Source organism: Zonotrichia albicollis, chromosome 2 (genome assembly GCF_047830755.1).
Source record: "Zonotrichia albicollis isolate bZonAlb1 chromosome 2, bZonAlb1.hap1, whole genome shotgun sequence".
Lineage (NCBI taxonomy): Eukaryota > Metazoa > Chordata > Aves > Passeriformes > Passerellidae > Zonotrichia > Zonotrichia albicollis.
Genome location: NC_133820.1, coordinates 5,963,164 through 5,989,440, shown reverse-complemented (window position 1 = coordinate 5,989,440; position 26,277 = coordinate 5,963,164). Strand labels below are relative to the sequence as shown.

The 26,277-nt window shown below is 44.5% G+C and overlaps 1 protein-coding gene across 3 annotated transcripts; it reads right to left on the bottom strand.

Annotated features, from left to right (window-relative positions):
• VGLL3 (vestigial like family member 3) lies at positions 1-23,204 on the bottom strand. Of its 3 annotated transcripts, none has more exons than XM_074532548.1 (4): positions 22,885-23,204; positions 13,749-14,001; positions 7,527-8,066; positions 1-1,172 (listed from the first exon to the last, which is right to left on the bottom strand). In XM_074532548.1, exons 1-4 carry the CDS (start codon positions 22,963-22,965, stop codon positions 1,129-1,131), a joined length of 918 nt encoding a protein of 305 aa, XP_074388649.1. In that variant the 5' UTR covers positions 22,966-23,204; the 3' UTR covers positions 1-1,128. The 3 variants fall into 3 exon arrangements, with proteins under 3 accessions (XP_074388649.1, XP_074388640.1, XP_074388653.1); XM_074532539.1 differs by having other exon boundaries at positions 13,749-14,004; positions 22,885-23,203; XM_074532552.1 differs by lacking the exon at positions 22,885-23,204 and adding an exon at positions 22,689-22,803 and having other exon boundaries at positions 13,749-14,004.
• Between the last annotated feature and the right edge of the window lie 3,073 nt (positions 23,205-26,277).

The window sequence follows — 26,277 nt, the reverse complement described above, 5'->3', positions numbered from 1 at the left end:
TGTGACAACCTTTTGTTTCCACAAGCCACACATTTTTATAAACCTGGATTTATTTTTTTTTTGTTCATTTTCCCTGAATATTGATGTTGTAAGTGACCACCTTGAAATGGCTTAGCTGAAAGTCCTGCCTGTAAGATTTTACTGATATTTATGAGCCCCATAACCCACAGAAAACTGTGTTCAACAGCTTCAGTGGATCATAGATGAGACCCATATTCGTGTCTGATGTAAGAGTTATTTGGTCCATTTTGAAAGAATGGATGGGTGGGAAATGCAGTTGCTGTAACCTCAAGCTTTGCTCTATGCTAAAGGTGTTTGCAAGATTCTGACAGTCAGCACAGCACAAAGCCACCTTTAGAAGCAAGAAAAACAAAACCACTTTTACTACAATCTAACACCAGGAAAAAAATATTTGGCTGAAATTTCAGGTGTGAATTATACTTGCTTAAGCTAGAACAAAAGGATAAAAACATCAGAATCTAGTAATGTGGAAACAAAGGAGTTTAGCTCTTTAAAAAGAAAAGATAGACATTTGAGGTAACAAACAAAAAAAAACCCAAAATGCACAAACACATCACAGACATCTAAAAATAGCATTTTATACATTTTTGCCAGTGCTTCTCTGAGAGCAAGTTCTTTAAACAGAACTTAACAATTTTACAATTTTTTTTAAAAAAATATGTCATCCTAAAATAGCCCATCGATCCTTACCCAAACTTTCTGTATTTCTACAAAAATAGATGCACAAAGAGCTACAAAATACTGTATTCCTGAAAGAAGGCGCACTGTAGTCAAGGGAGAGTCTTTTTTCCTGACTATTGAGACTGTTCATAAAAATATCAAGCTGAACAAAACGAAACACTGTTAAAGGAGCAGAAAGGAGTTAGGTTGCCCAGCTGCAGCAGGCTCAGATGAGGAAAGAAAGAAAAGTTAGGTTTCTGGTTTTTTTCCAACTCTGTGGGACCCATAAATGGCCTTACAAATAAAAGGCTCAATAGCAAAACCAGAACAGTTGGCTCTTCATCTTCATGTGTGTCCTTTGCTCCACGCAGAAGGAGTCAAGCACTGCTGTATCACCCACCCAGCTCTGCTGACTCCAGCTCTAGCTGGTCTGAATTTCTCTGCACCTCAGAACCAAGCAGTTTCCTTGCTCTTGTCCTGATGCTGTAGACCTACATTTCATAAAATAAAAAGAAAATAATTAATATCAATAAATATTGGATTAATAAATCAGATGGTTTCTTCTTCCCCTTCCCCAAGCAACTGAAGAAAAACAAGTTTTGAATAAATAAAAAAAAAAAAAAAACAAAACAAAAAAACAAACCCCACCAAATGACAATTTAACAGTTTAAAGGACTTGTTAGCAACAGGGTTACTGCTCCAAGCCTTTTGGTTTATGAGGGGTAAAATTAAACCATATTGAAGTTTGATTCTGGCTCAAGCATTTCAGAAATGGTGATAAAATTCCTGCATGCGCTTCCTTGGCTTGAGCTCATGTGGAACATAGCATGGAGTGAACAAACCCCCCATAAAGGTCTGCATCAATTATCCAGTAGGCAGCAGAGCAGTATTTCCAGCAGGGTCCAGCCACAGACACCATCTCCTCTAGAAAATGGCTGGGACACTTCAGGATTTCAGTTTCTGTGGTATTTCACCTCGAAGAGGAGAGAGGGAAAATGTTCCTGCAGCAGGCAAAAAATCCCAAATAATTTCACCTACAGAGTGCAAGATTTCCAGCCAAGAATGGCTAGTGCTTCCACATGGGAAAAATTAATGGTTTTCAGCTTGCATTTGTTATGAGTTCCTCTAACATTTTCCTTTGTAAAAAAGTGAGGACTATCTAATAAATGGGGTGCTATACTGTGGCTCTAGCATTATAGACTTGGAACCTGCACTATAATCTGGGATTTCTCTGCTCCAGAGGGATCCAATCTCTCTGTTCACACCTAAGAGGGCATAAACCTCAAATGCAGACAATAGAAGGGCAGGTGCAGATTAAATGTCTCAAAGAAGATGCATTCTTGCTCATTTATAGGGAAAGTAAAGGACAGAGATGCAGGCACATATTTTCAGAGGTAGAAAGGCACTCAAATCTCAATGACTTAAAACCGGTCCTTTGATGTTTTGAGGGGAGTAAATCACATTCCATGAAATGAAAGTACATTTCCCACTACAAGTCATCATTTCTGCTTTGCAATGTACCCAGGCACCTGACTTGCTAAGAATTTTGGGTTAATTTCACCACTAATGTAAACAGTGGTGATGTAAGCACTACATAGATGTTGTAAGCACCAGAGCTCCATGTTCATGTGATGTTTAACCACGTGCTAGGCATGGATCTCATTTCCAAAATCCAATCACACACTGAATAGGAAGGAAGACCCATAAGTTTTCAGAAAACTTATAGGCAGGCATGGAGGGTTCAGATCTGACAATTACCTCCTTGCTTTAAGATTATAAGCAATTAAATATTTAATGATGATCAACCTTTCAGAGCTGAGCTGCACAGCAATTAGCCCTCACATAAAAGATGAGAGCATATGGCTCTATCCTTGTGAGGATTCCCAAGCAGGGTACAAACACTTGTGTGTCCAGCAGGGAAGAAAAAGGGAAAGCAGAGCCCACAGTTGTGGTGCCCAAACCTTGTTTAGTGCTTTCTGCTCCATTTTGTGTGCACTCGTACCTGTTTCTTCAGACTGGAAAAACTGGGATATCCTTCAGCTAGAGCATGCCTATAAAAACATGTTCAGAGGCTCTTTATTCAATGAAGATGCCTCCTTGTTGCTTAAGAGCTATTTGTTTCCCTGGCAGCATCATACACAGCCATAACGAACTGCTGCTCCCTTCAAAGCTCCCTCAAAGATAGTGATGACAATTTGGGACTATTTTTCCCTTGCTACTTACAATTTTTTTAAACAAAGATGACCCCCACCAAAAAAAAAGGAAAAACAAACAAAAAAGTTAGACAGCAGAAAACTTTCAGAGCATAAAGAAGCCATTTAAGTTCACCAGTGGGTCACTAAAGGACACCAGAGGCCATGGAAGCCTCTAAGAAGAGGAACAGGTTATATGGCTCCCAGCAGCTGAAAAAAATGACACACACACACGTGTTTAAGAGATCTGCCACCTGACAGCAGCAAGTGGTAGAAAGAGAATAACAAGCTGAACAGGCACCTTCCTAGGCAGGTGTCTTTGCAAGGCATAATAACTGTAACAAGGAGATTTAAGGTCTCTAAATAGAAAACAATCCAAAAAACCAAAGTTGTCCTATTTACAGAACTGAATGTGGAACACTTTCCATGCCTTCTCCTCATTATATTCCCATCTCCTTCAAGGCAAGGCCAATCTGCAGTCCTAACACAGAATCCAAGGCTGGCGGCTCTCCCAGAGCTCCCACCTGCAGTGCTCTCCCTTCAGCAAGGAAATCCTCACTTGCACTGCATGACCCAGCACTGCCACTCCAGCAAAATCCCTTTCCCTGGGCCACCTACTTTAGAGCTAATTGCTCACAAACATTATGCAGGTTCTGTGGGAACATCTAGGCAAATTTAATGAGTTGTGACAAACTTGTGGGATGTGTGTGGACAGAGACAAATGTGCAGAAGGGATTGGATTGGCCCCTCAAACTCCAAATTCGACATGTGCCACTGACAGGCATTTCCAAAGGGGGATTTTCCACAGTAAACCAGGACTAAAGGATGCTGATTAATTCACCTAAATTTGAAGTTATTCACTGCAGTGTGCATAACTTTCTAGTATGAAGAACACACACCTCAGTTTTAACAGAGTTACAGCCATCACTCATGCCAAAGTCTTGCTCTGCTTTTAGTGTGCTGGGGCTGCAGGGAGCCTGCTCCAGCACGTGTCCCACAGCAGGACAGGATATCCTTGGTAAGACAAGATGCTGTGCTGTCCTCCCGTGGGCTGCCTGCAGCACGGCCAAACCCCACTGCTCACCTGGGGTGCAGGACACCTCCCACCTGCTCCTGAGGGAAGCAGTGATGGCCACAACCACCAGCAGCACTGAGAGACAACAATTCCCCTCCCCAGCCCCTGGTCTGAAGTGCTGGATGTGGCTTTGGCACAAGCAGAAAGCTTTAGTGGTGACACTGCATTACAGCTGCAGCCCTGAGCCACAGGCAGAGCTGGGGACAGCCCAGCCTTGCTTTGCTTCACACCAGCAGGACAAGGAACTGAGGTATAAATCCAAACAATCTCTGCTTATTCCAACATGTTTATATCAATGCTTGACATGAAATGTACTCTTTTATTGAGCACTGCAGCTTGTGCACTTTGGAAAGACACTACACACCAGCAGACACAAACCTAGCAGGTTTTAACAGCTCTTGATGCAGACCAGCACTTTCTTTAATTGCACTTGGACTGACACAGAAGCTTCCCAAAGGGTTAATTTGCAGCCTACAACGTGAGGATTAAGCCACATTTAACGGCAATCAGGTAGCTAAATCCTCCTTCATCCCCTAAAACGGGACCATGTAAGTTCAAACAGATGTGCCAGACAGATCAATAGTTTGTCAGCTCTGTGCTGATGTCCCACACAATGTGTTCTGAGCCATAAATTCCCAAACTACACCGGGCATGCAGTGGGAAACTCCTCTTAACCTCTGGAGTGATTTGGCATCATCCATTCTTGAGAGGGATTATTTGGCTTGGCAGGGCAGAGATGCAACAATGTAGCTGGAAGAGGGTAAGATTACAGCCAGCCTGCCCTGATCCCAACACCATCATTCCACATAATTCAGCATGAGGAATTCTGCAGATGTTCCTACAATCCATGTGACAGTAGCACAAGAAATGTGGCCCATGGTAAGAAGAGGGAGAATCAGTTTGTGAGTGAAGGACTCCAAAAGGCAATGTCCAGGTATAGACCAAATGAACTTTTTTAACATAAATCACCTGAAGCTCATGGAATCTGACATATTGACAGCTCCACAGGTTATTTTCTCCAGGGATGTATGAGCAAACACTTTCAGAACTGATATATTCTTGCCACTATGTCCTTACCCTCCTCTGGAGAAAGCACTCTATGTCACTAAAAGCCAATTCACTCTTCTAGGCTCTTGAGTTTGTAGCCTCTCTCTTGAGATTGCTCTTTGACATTGGAGTTGAATGTAATGAAATGCTGTGTGATGTGGAGATTTATCCAGTATAATCTGCTTTCCCTGAAGTGCACATGAAACAAGTGCTGGATGTGACTCCACATGGCACTCGAGCAACCCCTCCTCTCCCCACACTCTCCCTGGGATGACTCTGCTGGATGTGCACACAAAACCCTGAGGCAATTAAGCTCCCTCTTCTCTCCATGCCTCGAGTGCCTGTAACCAAAGCACTTGTCTCAACTGCACAAGCTAAAGGCAGGGCTGAAAGGGGAGCTCAGCCTTCCTGCCCTTCCCAGCAAAGGGTGAAAAGCATGGGAAAGATGAGGGTGCAGGGCAAGAGAGCAAATAATTGCAATGTCACAGGTTTCCACTACCTGCTGTGTACCAATGCTTGCACCCTTGTTTCCAAAACTGGGGCTGCCTAACAGGGTTTTGCTGCTGTGTTTCAGTGTTGTAGCCCTTTTGAACAGTCCTAAACTAGTGAGACAATGGTCTGCTGAGATTCTCTGTTTCTTCAAACCAGTCACACATCTCCCCTCTTCCTTTTTCCCCACAGGAACTCAGACTAAAACGCACACAACCAAGCATGGGTCACAAGTGAACAGCTCAGATCCTTCCCACTGTCTCCCACACTGAGGAAAGAAGTGACATGCAAGGCACTGCCAAATCAGCATCCTGACAAAATCAGCACCCAACTGTACCCCTCCACAGGGATTTTTACAAGGAGCAGGCAGCACCAAGCCAAAGCTGTGTCTGCTCTCTAAGGCAGTGCTAGGGCCCAGTCCTTTTAGAGGTACTTGCTCTTAAAGAGAAAAACAACTCATAGTCTAGGCTGGACTTGTACCTAAGCCAGGCAGAGGCTTCTCCGGACTCACAATTCCTCACACAGTTCTCTGTTCCACCACAAAAGGTGAAGCCAAATACCAGGGCCCTGCAGGTGGGGCTCGGTCCAGGAGGGCTTGTCCCTTACACCAGTGACAGTGACACTCTGCTCATGCTTCAGAGAAAACAGCCCACTCCCCTTATGGGATTTGTCACAAAGGAAAAGCTCAAGATCCCAGGCTGGTTAGTTTAGCATTCTGTACCCAAAAGCATAAAATATAATTGTTGTTGTTTTGCGTGTTTAGCTAGAAATGTTATTTATATATAAATTGTTAAGAATACTGATAAGTTTTTTCTTAGTTTTATTGACATCAAGACAGCAAGTGGTAGTATTTAGATGAGATTACTGGTTACAAGTTGCTTTAAAGGGAAGAGATAGATTTGAATTAGATTCATAGTATTTAATTTTTAAGAAACAGCCCCTTTTCCACATCCATTATTTGCTCCCTGCCCACTAATCAGTCAGGCAAAGAAGTGCTTATCACACACTGAACTAGTCAGAGAGAGCTATCAAAAATGGAGACAAACAGATACTTTAAGGAAAAGGGAACTAAGATACAAACCTAGTGTTTCTTTAATCAGATAACATACTGTCTTTAAGAAATATTGATCTGCAAGGATTGCTGCTGGTGAGATAAATATCAAATGGAAAAAGGAGCCCTCAGTGGGGGCCATGAGCTCCAGGATGGATGCACTGGGAACTGTCAGCCACCTGATGGCCAGAAACTTCAAACCCTGAGGGCTGCCAGACTGCTTCAGATGCTGAGGCGAGAGACTGCCACTCAAAGCTCACAGACACAGATGGAGTTCATGCTCTGCACTTCAGACTACAGATTCTGCAGTAAAAAGGATTTAATTCACACACCTCTGCCTACACCGTATAGAAAGATGTTTAGATTGATGGAAAGCTCAGCTCAATCAGCACCTCTGTTCTCCATGTGACAACTGGAAGGAAACACCGAGATGTTCCACCTCAAGATGCAGTCCTCATGCACTTCAAGTTGCTAGTTCAGTGGAGCTAAATACTAGTGGATGCACATATGAACTAACTGAACAAACTGAGAACTTCCTCATGGATGCATAACTAACATTTTCCAACAATATTTAAATAGAAAGGAACAAAAAAAAAATTGTGGATTGTTCCACAACTCATCTAGCTTGAATGGGACCAAGGTCTCTCAGCAGAAGGCAGGGAGAGCTGCCCTGACAGCAATTACAGGAGGGATTCCCACATGTGTGGGAACCATTTGGACACGTTTTTGTTTAGTGCTTTCTCCTCCATTTCACATGCACTTGTACCTGTTCCTACAGACTGGAAAAACTGGGATATCCCTCAGCTAGAGCATGTCTATAAAAACATGATCAGAGGCTCTTTAATCAATGAAGATGTCTCCTTGTTGAGAGCCAGCCCTGCTTCAACTGTGGGGAATTTATGTCTGCTCAAACAAGTCACAGACGATGACAACAACAACAACAAAAATTAGAAAAAAATTTTAAAAAATTACAAAACCCAAGCCATCTTACCTGTATCAAACCCAAAGCTGGGCACGATGTCCACGGTTCCGTGGAAGGCTCCGGCCCAGGCTGAGGTAGCGCCGGCGGCGGCAGCGGCAGGCTCGGCCTTGGCGCCGTCGGGCTGGGCCGCGGGGATCCTGGCGGCGGCGGCGCGCACCGAGGGCACCAGCAGCGAGCCGTAGCGCGGCTCCCGGTGCTGGGGATGGTGGTGAGGATGGTGATGGTGGTGGTGGTGCACGTGGGCATGGTGAGGGTGGTGGCGGTGCACGTACACGTCGTGCATGTGTGCGTACGAGGGGCTCACCTGAGACGCCAAGGGGTAGGGCCAGGCCTCAGCGGCGGCCGGGGCAGGGGCTGGGGCAGTCTGGTGCAGGCCGTGTCCCGGCCAGCTGCCGGGGTCTGCTGCTGCTGCTGCTGGGAAGGTGCCTGGTGCAGTCACGGGGAAATCGGCGTGCACGCCGCTCAAGCAGGGGGGAGGAGGAGGCTGGTAAGAGCTGGTCCAGAAGGAGGTGGGGAATCCGCTCCTTTGGCTTGAAATCGTGGAGCTCTCTGGTGGGGAGGAAAGAAAGGAAGCTGAACGACACATCCCAGAATAAAAACCCCAAAATGATCAACACATCCCAGAATAAGAACCCCACAACGATTTGCCGCTCTCTGAAGTTTGGCTGAACTCAAGCTTCCTCACTAAATACAGAATCACTGGACACTTGAGGTAGGAAGGTTTGTCGCTCTGATTTTTTAAGATTTTCTAAGTAAACACAGAATCACTGGACATTTGAGGTAGGAAGGTTCATTGCTCCAATTTTCTAAGATTTCCTAAGTAAATACAGAATCACTGGACATTTGAGATAGGAAGATTTGTCGCTCTGATTTTTTAAGGTTTTCTAAGTAAATACAGAATCACTGGACATTTGAGGTAGGCAGGTTTGTCGCTCCGATTTTTTCAGATTTTCTAAGCTTTCTGATGCTTACATTCTTGTAATGAACTTTCTCACATGCTTCATGTAAATACCTTGTTGTTTTGCATTCTTTTATGGAGAAGGAGAAATTCGATGGACTGTTGGTTTGTCCAGCGTCATTGGAGAGGTGGCACTGTCACCCTCCAATCCACTGTCACTTTTGGAAATCTATAAATGTTGGAGTCAGAAAATAAACTTCCCTTTTTTCACCTTGAGAGCAGCTGTGTTTGTGCTCGTGTTGTTTCATGTCCTATAGTGACAAAGATTGTCTAGTCCAATTCCCCTGTTCAAGTGGAGCAGTTGTCCAGGACCATGTCAAGTCAGATTTTTTTTTGCAGCCTTTCAAAAAAAAATCCCCAAAAGCAACAACCAGCCTAAAAAAATCCAACAAAACAAAAAGTTTTCTTGTATTCAGATGGAATTTCCTGTTTTCTAATCTCGGCCTATTGCCTCCTGTTCTGTCAGCAAGCATTGCTGAAGGGAGCCTGGCTCCCCCCATCTTCATTCCCTCCCATCAGGTTTTCACATACATAAGATTCTCCCCTCAAGAAGATTTTTCTTCTTCAGGTTGTAGAGTCAGAGCCCTCTCAGGATCTTGGTACAGAAATTGTGAGCAGATGCTAACTCCTGCCCAGACTAGAGCACCTCATTTGGAAAGGCAGCTGCTGTGGCTGCAAATGCTGCAGAGGAAAGAGAACCAGCTCACACTGCAGAACAGGAAACACTTGGCTAAAAGAATACCTGATTTTCTCAAACTAATTGCATGCTTTGATGGAATAAAGGTCATATCTAACACAGCTTATGTTATTCCTTCATAGAATATATCATGATGCCCTCCACTCAATAGGATGCTACAAGCAGAACCATCTATGAAGCTCAAAAAGGTTTTTGTCAGAACTAAAAGACTTGCTGCTTCTTACAGCTAGGGCTCAGACTATATTTAAATGGATTCCAATACCTCTACATTATGAAATCACATTCTAAAAATTCCTCTTTTGAAGGAGCAGTTAGTGTTTTTGATGTGCAGCAAAGTCTTGGCTTCTCCAGTCTCACAATCCTCTTGCCAGCTCATGCTAGAAAGTACTGCTTCATGCAATATTTCTCAGCTCTAATAGGACTTTTTTTTTTGGTCAAAGATGGAAACATAAAAATACAGAACTTCACCTCTGATGAAAGAAGAGTCATAAAAACAGCCTATGGAGAAATAAAGCCAGGGCAGTTTAGTATTTGATGAGGCGAGGAATCCTCTGTTCCTCATAACTTTTACAAAAGTACTATTTTTTTTTAAATCACCTTTTGTTTTGCTTTGTTTAATAAGCAGCTGGAATGAGACTTGGGTGAAGACATGATTGAGAATGAACAGATTCTTCAAACACTCCTGCCTCTGAACTTTGCTTATACAAAAATATTTTGCAAGCAAAAAACTTGAAAGTGTTTTCCGACTGCATCACTAGGACACTCGTGTCTCTGTTTGAAAATCCATTAAAATCATAGAAATTTTTCCACACATCAGTTGGCTTTGATTTAGACAGTTTTTTGAGTCTGATTAACTTCCGATATTGGAAACAAACTTTGCAAACATACCACGGACAAACGTTGTGGATGCTTCATGCCAAAATGCTTCAGAGGCTGCAAACTTATCTGGCAAGCTGCACTCCATGGGTTTCTTCAAAAGGCTGGGCTGCTTTTAGCAATGTATTTTTATTGCAATTCATGCTTGAAGACTACAGAGAGCTTCAAGCATATTACAGAAGCCTCAGCACTCCTCCAAAATTGGTATTGTTCCTTGTTTGTAAACCATTCCTTGTAAAAAGGGATTACACTGAGATGGAGAGTATGTATGGATTGTGCTGTTGGCAGCAGGGCTGATACAAAAAAAAAAAAAGCAAACTTCATGTCCAGTCTGTTGTTTTCCACACTACTTAACAGAAGAGCATAGCCTGACAATGCTCTGCCAGTATTCTGGAAAATTAACCTCTGTAATCGAGTTTTTGAAAACTATCTGGCTGTTATCTGCATGGAAAAGCCCTAAATCCAAAGCCCTGCACTTCAAAAAAGCACAGAAAACCACAAAGTATCTGCAGGACAGCTTTAGTAACAGGAGAGAGCACTTTAAGCCACAGAATCTGCCAACGTGAATTCATCCCAGATTGCATAACAGCTCAGCTTCACCAGTCATGCAGGAGGTCCAGGCCACAGCAAACAGGTTTGGTCACCTCCATTTTTCAGACCCGTGCAGGTTTCACAAAGCCATCACTGCTGCCTGACACTGCCAGGGGCCAGCACCCCCTGGCACCACTGAGTGTGGCCATTCTCACCGGGAAAGGTCAGTCCTGCCACTGGACACAAAGCCTCAGCCCATGTCACATACAGGCTCAGTTTATATGTCACAGAAACATGCAGGAAAATTTCACCCGCCCCGAGTGCCCAGGGATACCTGGCCTCTATGGAACATGGAGAAACAGCCATGTCCACACTGCTCTTGAGAAAGAGAAAAATAAAAATTCAAAAATCTCTCTGCTTCCATGGCCTTTCAGGAGTCATTTAACAAATACTGCCAAGAAAGATACTACAGTCACCACAATTTCCTACCCCAAATACAGGGAAGCAGGGACAAGGCAGCATCCCAGGGACCATAAAGCTGTGGCTGATGCAAATGTTCACGGTGGCCAACCCAAATGTTCACAGCACACACTGAAAACACACCAGAAGTGCACACACTGGAAAGGAGACAACACATGGAGCTTTCTGTAGCACAACATCAGCTCTCACTTAAGGCAAGAGGAAAGAAAGGAAGATAGAAAAACAACCCAACACTTTCAGCAAGGAAAAACATGTTGATAAAAATACCATTAAAGTAATATTAGTGTCAAGGTATCATTAGCACCAGCACAAGAATTCAGGCAGCTACACCTAAAATTCAATATTCACATTACTCAAGCCTGTCATATAGAACTGTATTTTATAAAAAATCAGTTTTCAAAATAATTTTAGCCCAACCTGATCAACATGCAAATGATAAAAAATTGCTCTTTTCAGAACAACAGGTTCTGTTTTTATATATAAGCAAAATCCCTCCTCAAAACAAGCAAAAACCCCCCTGCAATATCACCTTAATGATAAAATCAGAGTTTGCATTTTTATCAGAACACCTTAAAAATAAATAAGAAAACAAAAAAATATGAAAAAAAGTCAAAAACATTGCTAATCCCTCCTTTCTTATAGATAAAGGAGAAAATGCAGCGAGCTGGGTAGCCAGTTCATGCTCACACACTTTCCACTGAAACCTGCATCTCCCAAAACATCTATTGCAAAATGAAATACTTTCTAGCTTATCTCTGAGTAGGAAATTGACAGCAATTCTGACTACCCATGAAGGTTATTTATGGAAGAACCTCAAGCTAATGGTAATTTAACTTCTTTAGGTAATGGGACACAAGCTCACATTCATGTGCTGGAACTGAGCATCTCTGATATTGTGCATAAAGCAGAAGACCAAGCTGGCAGTGTTGCTCCTTCCACCTTGCTTTCAAGCAGGAATATTTCAGAAACCCATTTGGGGCTGACAAAAGCTCCTGTCAGCTTCTCTCCTCTGGAGCAGCAAATGCTGTCAGCTCCTGGGAGCCTCCCCAGGGATCTCCATGCCCCTCCAGCAGGTGCAGGGATGGCACAGGGCTATCTCCTTACTCTATTCCCAGAAGATGTTCAGGACATGCCGACCTCCATTCCCCACTGAGGGCATGGGGCACACGGGGTCAGGGGGCAGCATGGCTGGAGAATCCTCACACCAGGCCACTCAGAGCCCTCTGGGGATGGCTGTGAAACCACAGCGGGGGACAGGGAAAAACAACAGGGTATGTCTGAGGCCAAAGGGAAGACACGCGACCGCACCCACGGAACATCCCCAGGCTCACTGAAGAGGGCTTGCTGTGGGCATGGGGTCTCTGGGGACTGCCTTGATCCTGTTGCTAAAACATTTATAGCCTGTCTGGGCCATTTATAAACGCTCCAGTCTCCTTTTTAGTAAGTATAGGTTCAATCCTGCTCTCAGTCAAGTCAACGGAAAATTTCCCATTAACGTTAATGGTCCCAGCTCAAGCCATAAATTCCTCCAGCTCCCCAGCCACTTGTGCTGACCTTTGCTTAAACTTCCTCGGATTTGTCATCATCCTTCTGGAAAGCAAGTTCTTCTGTGCTATTTTTCTCTTCACAGTTGTTTCCAAATATCCCATCTCTCTTAAATATCTGTGGCTATCATCAGTGCAGTCTCACCTCCACATCACTGATTAGGAACACCACTGCTCCCGCTCAGATCCCACCAGTACCTCTCTCATCAACCCATTGTAAGGCCATTGCTCACCATTACTCATTTGCTTAGGCTGCACCCCTCTGCCAGTCCACGTAAGGATGTGATCAGAAACAATGCAGCTGTGGGGATTTTAAAAAACACCCAGACTGGCACATCCAACAAAATGGAAACAGCATCTTATTGCCATGCTTTTTCCAATTTGGAAGTCTTGTCTGCAAGGGCTACCTAGTTGTCTCTGGCAAGTTCTGCTTCTTGTCACACCAATACATATAAAGTATTTAAGCATTTATGTGCATAACAAGAGGACAGCGTTGTTACTCACTGTGTTAGGACAGCGAGTAAATGCCTCGCAGAACCTACCACATTTCTGCTCCCTGCTTGGTGGCAGAGTAATGTCATGGCCATTTTACACCCAGCAAGCCATAACATCATCTGTGTCTCTCCCACAAGCAAGCTGCAAAGGAAAACACCCCGTGGCTGCAGCCACAGCAGCCAGGGCTTGCCCCCCAGCCCACTCCATCCTGCGCTGGCTCCTCCCTGCCTGGAAAGAGCCGTGGACAAATCCTGATCACCTGGCAAAGCCACTCGAGAAGGCTGCATAGGTTTCCTTCACATCCAAGGCCAGCACCCCAAACAGCTTTGCTCTTGCCTCACAGGCCAAGTTTCACACTTGGAGCTAAAAAAAATAAAGCCTCCAACCTTGCAGCAGACGTTTGTGAAGCCCTCTCCCTCCCAGCCCCTGGCAGAGACAGGATATGGCAGGAGCTGGAGATGCCTGCTCCTTTCATGCCTTTGGCTGCTCTCTCCCCTTTAACACCTCAGATCACTCAACCCAAGAAGCTCCTCAGCTCTTGGAGATTTGAGGGAAATTCTTCCACTTCCACAGAGCAGCAGAATTTCATGGGCAATGCAACGCATTCCGAATAAGCCACGCCACAGAGAGCGAGTTCCTGCCCCTCTTACCTCTCCACAGAGGATTCAGCCCTGCCTTGCTCTTGGAAAGGGCAGTCTCTGAATTGAAGCTACTGGCTTGGCTCAAAGCTCGGGAGAAGTGTTCATCCACCACTGCACCAATGTCCCCCTGGAAGTAAGTGAACAGCACGCAGCGAGAGTTCAGGTACTCCATCTCGGCAGGCTGGTCCTTCTCATCCTCCTCTTGCTTGCTGGGAAGGCTCACTTCCAGAGACTCCTGCATCTTGTTGTACACAGCTAACTTCTTCTGGGATTAGAAACAACACAAACAAGAGATGCATCAGTGATGGTATTCAGCAGAAGCTCAACATATAGTTTCCTTAACAAAAATAACTGAATACACAGATTACTCATTTTGTAAATAAATTTGGACTACCTGGATATTTCACACTCTCATTTCACAAAGAAGAGAATACCAGCACCCACTTAAAAGTCTCTATTCCTCTCACACAGATGGACCTGCTTCTCAGGCATGTTTCACAGCCACAATTTATCAGCACCAGCTTTCACTCAATACTTTCAAAAGAAAGCAGACAGGCTCTAACAACTCCCTCCTGACTCCCACCTGGGGAGGATATTCCATCAATAAAGGCTGCAGAGGTCAAGCCCAGCCCCGCGGAAGAGTGGCCAGATACGCAGCATGTGCATTTCAACATCCAGCTGGGCAAGCACCAGGTTTCTCTGGGCACACTCCTCTAGCTGAGCCCTCTGGGTTCCCCACACTTACTGCTGAGGCTGTAAAGGTGGGAGAGTTTCCTGCTTCCTGAGAAATTTTCTACTGTATCACCAAAATCCACAAAATGCATAAATTTTCACTCACTGACGACAGAATTTTTATCACAGGAAGTTATAGCTTGGGGTGGTGACTGGGGGCTGGTCAGGGGTTTGAGAGCTTGGTTTTTTGGTTGGTATGGGGTGGTTTATTGTTGTTGTGAGGTTGGGGTGGAAAGGGTTTATTTCCTTTTTTCTTTTTTTTTTTTTAACACCCACTTTTGGGAAAAGGGAAAAAAAATTCAAGTCATAAAAAATTAAACATGTGATCTGGGGGAAGAGGGGGATTGACAAGTCCGCAAACATATGCGGAAAAATCCACCCCAAACCAAAAACACAGAGAAGCACATAAAAAACTAAAACCCTCACAAGCCATCTGTGAATGGCTATTTCAGAATATTCTCCCTCTCTCTCTCAAATCAAACCTAAATGTCAAAATAAATGTGTGTGAAGATCCATTTTGCATGGAACATATTTTTCAGATGTTCCACTTTACAACTGTTTTCACAGGGAAAAAAATCTCTCCCTGCAATAGTCAAGCTGCAGGAATCATAGCTTTTAGCTAGCCAGCCATTTCCACAGCTGACTTTACACACAAGCACTTTCAGGAACCCAAAAACAACTACAGTCCATATGCAGAAGTATTTCATAGCATTCCTATAGAATTACAGTTTGACTTATCTTTAATGGCTTGCTTGGCAACACTCTAGCGCCATCAGAATCTCTTTAAGTTTATGGCTTTTTTACCCTTTTTCTGAAATAGTTGTGTAGAAAAAGTCAAACAACTACACACTCTATAAAGTTTCATTTTTACAATAAATGTGCTTGTACAATTTAGAAATAATCGAAAGTAATTTTCTGACTTTGTGTACCATCAGTACATTTAAATTCAGTGCTTTCTAAAATCATACAATCTGACACAAATTCTCTCACTGCAGTACAAAATAAATGCTCTGGGGCAAAGTGTTAATTATGAATGGTTATTTTAAAAAATAACTGTAAGAAAGAGCTATTGACAAGTGGAATTAAAACCTACTATACTTAAAGCTCACGGCAACTTAAGCAACGTATCTGACATTCCAATGGGTTAACTGATAAATGTGAAGCAGCTCAGTGACACCATTAATTCAGATGCTGTTGCACAAACTGCAGTGAGGGACACATGCAATTTTATTTCAGCTGGGGATAACCATGCAATGGCCTGGATTTCCAATAAATCTGTGCTTCACAAAGTAAGTTATACTGTGGCTCAGTTTAGCACAATATTAGACTTTTGGGAGAACCGCTGGGATTCACTTATAAAACTAAATAAAATAAACAAAAATACAGAAACAGTAAAATAAAGCAGTCTCTAGTAAAACTAGAACTGCTAAAACGAAACAGTCTGAGGCTGTAAACATATTTTTGAAAAAGCAGAATTTGGGGTAACCTGTGCTTTTTCTGGAAGTGCTTCGTGCCTTCTGTAAACAAACAAACATCTCAGGAAAGTTCTCCTAATATTTGTTTCCCCAATGCTTACTAGGATATCACTCAAATTGAACTTCATGGTATTGCCTGAGTAATCACAGACCCCTGAGACCTCAGTAAGACAAAAACAGTTCCAGCAACACTGCACATACAGGAGACACGTGCACTGGAAACCTGCAACGCATCCACCTCGGCAACTTGGCCATTCCTGAAGCTGCACCACAACCCAGATCCTCTTAAAAATGCAGGACAAGTGGCTGGGGAGGGTAATCTTCTCATTTTCGGTTTCTCTTAGGCTTTTTTTTCTAAGTAGAGACAAAGTATGAGAGAGATCCTCTAGAGAAATCTCAACATGCCAGACCCCGAACGGAGGCAGCAGAGGTTCAGAGCTGACTCCCATCCCTACAGGTGCTGGCACTGACGCTGCAGTTATGCAGATGCAGACACAAGCACGCAATTACAGACAGACACACACCGCTAACACAGCCCCTGGCTTGACTTGGCGATCAGGAAGGAAGTCTTCCAATGTTCCTATACAGGCACTGGAGCTCAGGAAATTAAAACTTATCTCCAGAGTGGCTTCTCTGCGCAGGAATGTTCCCCCTTCCACAGCTTAAGAATCTAATTCGTTTTCCATTTCAACTCTCTTCCCTCCCCTCCAGTCCACGGACAGTCATTACAAGATGCTCTGAGCACTTGCTCCTTTCAAAAACTCCAAATCTGACCTTTTATTTAATGTAAAAAAAAAAAAAATTCTAATGCAAAAAAGAATAGTTGGACTGATGGAGAAGAACAAGGCCTTGTGTGTGAATTGATTATGTACAGTACTAAGTTGTGGTTTGCACCAAAGGATGAGAGTTCTAAATAAAAAGATTTTTCAAAACAGCAAGCCCATGATCAGACACAGATCTAATTAATTTGCATTTCAGGAAGAAATTATGAGCCTGTAATTGCAAAACTCTTTAAGTGAGACACTACAGTGAGAGAAAGCTATTCAACAAGTTTTCCTTGTATGCAATGTAAATACATTCTTTACACTGTATATATCCTTTGACAATGTGAGGGGTTTTCTTCCCCCCAAACTCACCTAAAATACTCTGTTTGCATATAAATTCCCTAATTTTTGTTCTGACCTTAAGAATAACCTTCTCGCAGTATTTTTGACTGCAGTTGTGTGAGTGGAAAACTATGCAAGACCATCAGCTGCGAAACGAATTTGTCCCACAATCATAGGGTGTGAGGGAACAAAAACAAAAAACCCACAAACACCGGGGTAGGTTTGTGGTCACTAACCTCAGCTAGCCCAGTTTAACTTGTACTTTTTCATTTGAACAGTTCAAGCATATATTTAAGCAGCCAATTCCATATGTAAGAGCTTTACAAAGTGTTTCTGACCAAACACAGTGTTATCTCTGGTCAAGGTTCAGTACTTTAATATATTAATGAAATACACCTCTCCCTTCCTTACACTAGAGACTGATATTAAACAGCCTCTGAAAAACAAAACAAGCACCCAAAATCTTCTCTTGGCCAAGACACAGGATACAGAATTTAAATTCAGAATATATAATTTAAGTGGAAAATGGGGAAATCCAGTGTCTATATACCTTAGATAACAGACCCCAGTTCATGGCTGAAACAGCACGATCTCTGGATAAATTGAGCTGCACAGCCCAGGCTGAATTCAGCTTCAACCAACATTATTTTTATTTCATATATTCACAAACAAGCAATTCCAAAGAAAATTTAAGCCTTTCACTTCAAATCGTACAACAGAAGGAAACTGAAGGCCAACACCATATCACTGCTGATATGGGACTATTAAAAAGGAAGTTTATTCTAAACAATCATAATCCTGTCTTTTTGAGCAAGAAAAGAAGAAAAAATTAGAAAACAAGAAAACATTTTGTTAAAAATCTCACACAAAATCCTTGCCTTGAAGATTCCTGTTATTTTCTGACATACCCTACCCAGAACCAAGCAAAACTGTTCTCATGCAGCGAAATGTTGGCCACATTAAAGCCTGTGGCAAAAGTCCAAGTGACTTCAAGGGTCCCGGGTCTCACCCAGAGTGTCTGGTAAAAATGTCAGAACATTCCTCTTTGCAAATCCAAAAAAATTCACTTCCAGCAGAAACCAGTTAGTAGCCAGCAAAACAACAACATAAAAACAACCATACTTTGAGAGCAGAGAAGGTTTTACTTCAGCCAAGTTTAATCGAAAATTCAGGCCAGCTCTTACTTTTCACATAAACTGGTTGCCTTTTCCTACAATTTATTATCTCCATACATGCCACCATACAGCATATGGTCCTTTATGCTCCCAAGTATGAAAGTCTGGTGTGCCTGTGGCCACCTGTTACAGATTTTCCATTATGAGAAAAAGAACAGGAACCAAAAATAAAGAACAACTACACTGAGGAAACACTATATGACCCTACCCTGAGAAAAAGGCTGTCACTTGACATAAGCTTCTGAGAAGGAATTCCAGCAACAAACTCGAGGCAAATCCTCAGACAGCCCTCCATTTGTGGAGCTGTCTGCCAAGCAGGCTCCTCCTGATAACACAGAAAGTATTCAAGGAAGGAGACAATTCCAAGCAATTCCATTGAATGCTGGGCCTGAAAGATGTGTTTGTGGCACTGCCCTAAAAACATGAAACAATAACCTCTACCCACATAAATGAGCAAGGTGAGAGCTTGTTTTCAGCTGAGCCACTGGATTTGTAGAGGTAGAGAGCCTGGAGGTCTTGCTGTGCTCTGCTGATGGAGGGAGGTGATGAAAAAATAATGAATTTATACACCTTTTGCTGTACATGTAAACAGAGATGTACCCTAAATCTAATTTTATGTAGCTAGACGAAGATCAAGTAGAATTTGGTCCCAGTCAGAATGACAGAGTAAAGCAAGCCAAACTTTTAAAATCAGTGATGTCTCGTGGGATTGAAGCAAACAAAACCAACCAACAAAACCTCACACATAGGGCAGGACCTAAGCCAGGTCGGACACGCTGTGGATGTGAGAGGAGATGAGTTATATAGGTTATACAGCTTCCAGAGAAGTCAGTAGAGCAAACAGCAAAGGAATAGCCCTGAGAAAGAATCTGAACTGCAAAACTTGGATGTGAAGCCATGCTCTGCTGTTACCTGCCATTAGACACTGCAGACTGCCACGCAGCATAAGCAGTATAACAAGCCCATCCTCAAAAGCTGGGGACACATGGTGCAAAGAATTTCACTGAAAAAACAAGCTACAGTGTGTGAATTGGGGTTTAGCCACAGCCAGCTGACATAGCATCAAATGTGACCTGTCCTTGTCTGCAACTCTGTCAGTTTGGAAGGAAGAGCCCAGTTAGTGACCTAAATTGCTAATGAAGACAAGGCCTTATCTGGACAAAGCCTGTCTAAGCACTGCCAGCAGAAAGTTTGACTTGAGCATATCACAACTCCTTATGCAAGACTGGATTTAGCAAGGACAGTTTCGGCTTGGATGTTTGGCTTGCTTCTACATACCATGGAGAAATTCCAAACCTACCATTTACTGTAAGTTCCCCTTCCAAAGGTGGTGTGTTAGTGAGCCTGGCTGAGCCCTACCTGAGCCTCAGCCCTGCAGCCTGCTGTGCCCAGCCTGTAGTGACAGGACAGGCCATCCCTGTGTGCCGGGAACACAGTGGGATTCTGCTCCAATTACGTGTTCCCACAGCCTCTCCGAATCCCGTTACACCCATCCCTCACCCAGCCCACAGAAAAGCCAAAACTCACGGTTCCAGCTGCACAGCCCCTCAGCAGAGTGGACAGCAAAGAGCATTTTAATGGTGCCACTCTGCAGGGTTTCACCCTGACGCCTGCACACTCCCCACCAGACACAGCAACACATTCGGATCCTAACACCGGCACACGCTCACTCCGTCTTTCGGCAAAGGAGCACGGAAATCTCGATTTATCTGTAAAATCAGGGCCACACCCCATTTCCATCAGTTCATTCTGGCACCATATGAGCATGTGCATATCTGTGTTTCACTTACTTCCCTCCAGCAAGCACCCTGGACTTGAGCAATCTCAAAGAGCTAAGGTGCTAAGCCTCCACTCCCATTAACATTCAAGAGGAATTCAGGCTTCAGTCCACTAAGAGCTTTAAAAAGGAAAAAAAAAATCCCATCTAAATCAATTTGCCAGTAAGTCCTTTCCTGGCTAAGGATGGGTGAAAGCCACATTTCCAGAAATTCTGCCTTTCTGTGCAAGGCAAAAATCAATCCCGTGCTGATTTTAAGGGCGGAAAAAACACAGACATAGAAATGCGGGAATAACATTAGTGTGGGGAAACTTTAAAAAGGCACGATGGACCACCCCCTAAAGCTACAACACTTCTGCACAACCCAGGTGCACCATTTAAAAGCAGTCTGAGATTTCCCATTAAAAATAAAAAATAAAAAAGGAGACAAGCATTAGAACCCACTTGGTCCTGCTGCAGGCACTGCTGCTGACCCAAAGAAACACGATGGGTTTGGCTCTCCAAAGAGATCCCAGAGCCCAGACACTTGAGCCCCACAGCTGTTTGCTCTTTAAAGCACACAAAACTGATGTCCAAGGCACAACCAATTACACATTTGAGATGGCTTTACTACAAATACCTGCAGTGGAGATGCACAGGCTTTAGTTAGAGTGACACACATACACCTCCTTGCCATGAGAAGAAAAGGAAAGCCAACAGCAGCAGAGCATGGAAGAGCCTTCTCTCTCAGAAAACAAACTGAAAGACACCAGAGTAGTACAATACCACTGAAAAATGCCTTGGTGGAGTCCTCGGATATTTTAAGGGTGAGCTCCGTTTTATCATCTCCAACGCAGAGACTTATTTTTAAGGTATCCCACTAATTCATCTTCCCTCACTGTTATTTTTAAACCACAGTTTTAATTCCAGCAAAGAGGAACATTCTTTAATATGGTCATCATCCTCACAGAGTGTGCAAGAGCGTTCTACATGTTGAACACATGTGTAAGAACCAAAAACCTGGCAACAGATTCTTCATCTTTTTTTGTTACGTTCTCTACCAGTTGATTAAGCATCTCTGACAGGACAATTCTGAAGGAACAGAGACTTGCAAAATGTCACTTGTTCACCAAACAATAAATCTTGATGCTTGAGGAGCTCATTTTGTGTTTACTTTTTTTTTTTTTTTAATTTAGAAAACACTGGATTCAGAGAAAATACACAAACCACTCTAAAGTTAGCAGCTGTTAGAAGTAGAGGGTGCAACACTTTCTTCAGCAACAACAGCTTGGCTTTTCAGTCTGGCATCCGAGCAGCTTGTGAAGACCCTTCAGCTACAAGTGTGTCAGGAAAACCACTGCAACCAGGATTCATCATAGCCATGTTTAGAAAGCTTTTAGGTGGAAATGTGATATATGGCCAGCTCAGGACCTGCACTGGCTTATCAGAGCTATCTATGTTTCTTGCCTTGCTTAAACAGCATAACCCCCAAGAACTCAGCCTGTTAAAAATAAAATTTTAAGAAACTTCAGTGATCATTAGGGTGCCCCTAGAACATTTTATATATGGCCCTGCTTTTGGAGGAAGAAATTTCATACGTATGCTTAAAAATAAAAAGCACAGCACTTGAACGTGACACAGTCGTTTAATAGATTTCCCCATACTAAGTGTTCTACAGTTCTGGAAGAGAAATACAGACATCCACTTCCAGACTTAAATGTCAGGAAGTTCAGCAGAGTTTCAATTGCCGTTTTCTACTTCTAGGTCTCTCAGTCAGAGAATCAGGCTATTCGTTTTTATCTATTCATTTTCCCTCCAAAGCACACAGGCTGTGAACTGGACCTCCAGATACCCAAATACAAACTTCCTACGTAAAATCACTGCACAGATGGAAGATTTGCAAGCTCTGAGCAAGATGAGAGAAGAAATAATAGCAAAGGCACTCTGCAAGAGGCAGAACTCACAAGTTTTCCAGAGCTCGAGCTTAGAGTGAACATGAGCAACCTGGACAAGTTCACTGGGGTATCATTTTTGCAAACGGGCTCCGTCTCCCAAGAAAAAAGAAAAAAAATCAGCAACAGACGATCGGAATTTTAATGTTTTAGCCCATACTCGTGTCTCCCAGGCAAGTTGATACTAGGGGTCACTTCCCATGTACGGAGAAAACAATCTTCATGGATAATAATGATAAAACCTTATGGAATGCAGCAACAACCAAAAAATGTATTCTCAGATGACTACATTAGGGCCAAGTCAATATTAGTCCCACTTCACCCACGCACTGCATAGTCTAAAAATGCTGTCAGCCCGATAAGAATTTCCTGATTCACTTAGAAAAAAAAAAAAAGAAAAAAGAAAAAACACAACATCTGATCACCAAATTCAGCTGGTGGAAACTCATCGCCGACGATCTTTCAGGGGATGAGCGGCGGTGCGGCGCGCCCCGTCCGCGGGGAGCAGCGCGCGTTCCGCCGCTGTGCGCGCCCGCGGACCGAGCCGAGCCGGGCCGGGCCGGGCTAAGGCGCCGCTCCGCGCCCGCAAACGCGGCGAGAAGGGAGACCCAGCACGGAAGGCGGACAGAAGTAGAGAGGAGTAAGGAAATAACTTTTCCCTCCTGCCCCAGCAGCTGAGCGAGCCAACATCCACCCGCCAGATGCAAGAATTTGGAGGGGGAAATGCCTTTTTCTGGTTAGGAAAGCTCTTACCAGGCTCCGCTGCTCCGGGGCACCCTCAGCAGCTCCCCGCATCTCCAAATCAGGCCGGGGGCTGCGGAGCGCATCGCGGGCTGGCCGGAGCGGAGGTCTCCGCCCAGGGCAGCCAGCGATGCGCCATGCACCCGCTGAGGGAGGGCCTCCCCAAAAAAACCCCGCACCTCCCAGCCCTGCCCTCAGCGCGGCTCACCTGCGCGGGCGCGGCCAGATAGCGGGGCGCCCCGCACGCCGCCGCGCCGGGCTGCTGCATGGCCACGTCCGAGCAGCTCATGGCCGCGGCCGCCCCGCGCCACCGCCGTCTCCTCCTTCCTCTTCTTCCTCCTTCTTCTGCTGCTGCCGCTGCTCCCGCTCCCCGGCGCGGGGCGGCCGCGGTCGGGCGCCGCGCAGCCCCGGCTGCCAGCGCATCTTCGGCGGCCGCCGCGCCCCGCGCCCGCACTTATAGCGCGGCGGGGCTGCGCGGGGCGCCCCGGCGGCCGCGGCGGCGGCGGCGGCAGCGCCGCGGGGCGGGGACGGCTCCGCGCCCCGCCCGCCCGGCCCGCGGGCGCGCAGCACCTGCCCGGCCCCGCCCGCCGCCGGCCCCGGCCGCGGGGTGCCCTCGCTCCCGGCTGCGAGCGGGGGGCGCTCCGGGGAGCTCCGCTGGAGCTGCTGGAGTAGGTGCCACCTGTATGGGCCGCGCTTCAGCTCCCCAGGATCCATCCTGGAAATTCTTCTGGGAGGAAGGAGGAACCTCCGTATTCCACAGGAGCATGTTGGATGCAGGCTGAACTAGCCCGGAGTCTCTCTTCCCTCCCCACATTTGTATGTTTAAACAATTTTTTTTTTTAAAGTGTACTTCTTAGCTTGGAAAATAGATGGAAAACTCGGATCTGGTCGTAATGACTTCAGTTGTATTCAGATATTCTCCTGGCCTACCTCTGTTTGCACATTTCTGCCAGCGAGCTGCCCTGCTGCAGTGCTGCACTTGGAGGCTTTTGATGCCATTCCTCACATGGAAAAGACTATGCCTTGTTAGCATTATCCCAGCTTATGAGTCTGGGAGGGATTTACACTTGTGTGCTCTTGTATTCTTCTCATCAGGTCTAAAGTGAATTATCTGAAGTTTCTTTCTCACATTTATACTCTCTCCCTCTCTTTGCATATACATACACACAAACACAGATACACTCCTTTGGCCAGAACAGTTAGATGAATACACAGGGTTAAAATAGCTCTGTCTGACCCCAGTAGCATTCCCTGTTTGTAGAAAGTGTATCTTCAAAACATTCAAACTGCAATACTTTGAACAAAGGTCCAATTTCCTGCATACATGTTTAGTTCTTTTTTTTTTTCAAGTTTTGTGCATACAGATTTTAAGGTATCTGGATGCTTTTTAACCAGCTCTCTGATAGCCTGTCCTTGCTGCATTTTGTAGATCCATGTGAATGGACTCCAGCTGAAGCTCTCACCTTTCCAGCCACTGCAAAGTTTCTGCACGGGTAAAATGCACTTGCAGATACAAAATGCAAGGGCTCCTGACAGGTTTCTTTGTCAAAACAGAAAATCCAGGTGCTGATTGCTATCTGCAAATCTCTGTTTGATCCCTGTGAATTGGAGAGCTCTGTTTCCCCTCCTTTCCCAAGGCAGGACACCATCCCGGCCGGCAGTACCGAGCACCGCCCTGCGCCGCTCGCCGTTCTGGCCACCAGCCTGCTCCCACTCCTGACCCGCAGGGTTTCACCGCAAGCACATGGCCAGGCTCCTGCAGGCATTCCTCTGCAGGACTGGCTGCTGTCCACCCTCCAGATCCTCCCCGGGAAGCATGGAGGATTGTGAAACAGTTTCCTGCTTTAGGGAGGGTGTGCTCAGCACCGAGCTGTCTGAGGTAAAACGCTCTCACATGCAGTGAAAGCAAGGCCTGCTGTTAGTTTATAAAAAACGACACCTGAAAAACCCTGAACAAAACCCTCTTATGCTTAATAACACTGAGAAAACAAGCCTGTAAAATCACAAATAGAAACAAATTCTTTCAATACCAATTGATCATTTTTAGGAGAAAATCCAATATCGGTCCTTAAAGCAGAACGGACTAAAATAGAAAATGATTTATCGTTTATTATGTTAATGTGACACATTGAAGTGGGAGTACATTAGTGATCATTTTTCACCCAAGTACATGAGGCATTTGGAAGAGATTTATAAATGCACTAACACAGAGATCACTGTTTCCACAGTGATCCACAGAATGCTGAAATGCTCCAATATTCAGTTAGCACACATTTCTTATTATCAGATCCTGACAGGATTCCTATCAGATGCCTTTGGGCACGGTACAGTGGCATGATGCATCCTGTCAAAAAGCAGATCAGGACCATTATCAGGCAGATGTTTGACAGGATGCATATGTTACGCAGCCAGTGGCACACTGCCATTGCTCAAGAGGATTTTGACATGATACAGTGTGTCAGTGCTGTAGCACAAAACCAGCACGTTCCAGAAATAGGGACAAATTCACCTCTGGCATAAGCAGAAGGAACTGCAGTGACTTCATTAGATTTGCATCTGCTTATGTCAACAGTGAGTTTGGCTCACAAATTTATATAAAAGAGTGGTAGGTGGCTGCATTTTCAGGTATTTGTTATATTGTTTTCTACTCCCAGCATTCAAGCATCATGAGACAGCTGGGGTGAAAGCGCCACCTTTCTCAGCTCCTTCCCCTCCACCCCACAAGAAGCAGCGTCAGATTTCCATTTTTAACAGTGTAACAATACCTCAGAGTACATAGAGGGCCACTCTTTTCAGAAACTTGGGAGGTTGGAGTTTGGGAATTTCACAAGCAACGGGAATTTACAAAAAGGGAGGAGAGAGGATCCCTGCTTTCTGCCTGCATAATATTTCTCCACAGTAGCTGCAAGTGCTAGGTGCACAACAGCAGCAAAATAAATTTTGAGTGCCAATCAGAGTAACAGTAAAAGAATGACATGAAAAAGTAACCAGGATGAAATGCGACATCTGATAAGATTTGGAGACTTCTTAAAAGGCATTGTAATTTATTCTTGTTCCCTTTCATCACTCTGGAATAAAAAGCACAGCTTGCTAATGCAGATGCATAACACTGACAAAAGAAGAGGAGGGGAACCAGCTAAGGTATGACTGGTGTGAGATCTTCTTTATAGAACAGAAACATCCCAGCTTTCTGCCTCAGTCTATTTCTTTAGTGAGGAAAAGGACTGATTGGTTCTATTTTAAATAAAGTTCATTCATGTTTGCTGTGAGTTCTGGCTTCTTATATCCATCAGGGAACAACTGATTCTTGGACTAGCTGAACTTCAGTGATGCTAAGAGTAACCAGAAGGAATAAAGACCAGAAAAGCCTCAGAAAGCACTCAGCAAATGCCACGACCAAACATGACTTGGTACAGCAGCTATGTGGGTTGTACCATCAAGGGAAAATGGCATGTCTGATACACTGGAGATCTGAAGGAGAGAGGAGGAGCACAGAAACGTGGCAAAGCAATCTGCACAGGCTCTTCAAGCATTCATTTACTTGTCTGCTCCCAGATGAGCTTTACTGTTGCATTTAGAGATGCTCTCACCCCTTCCACAG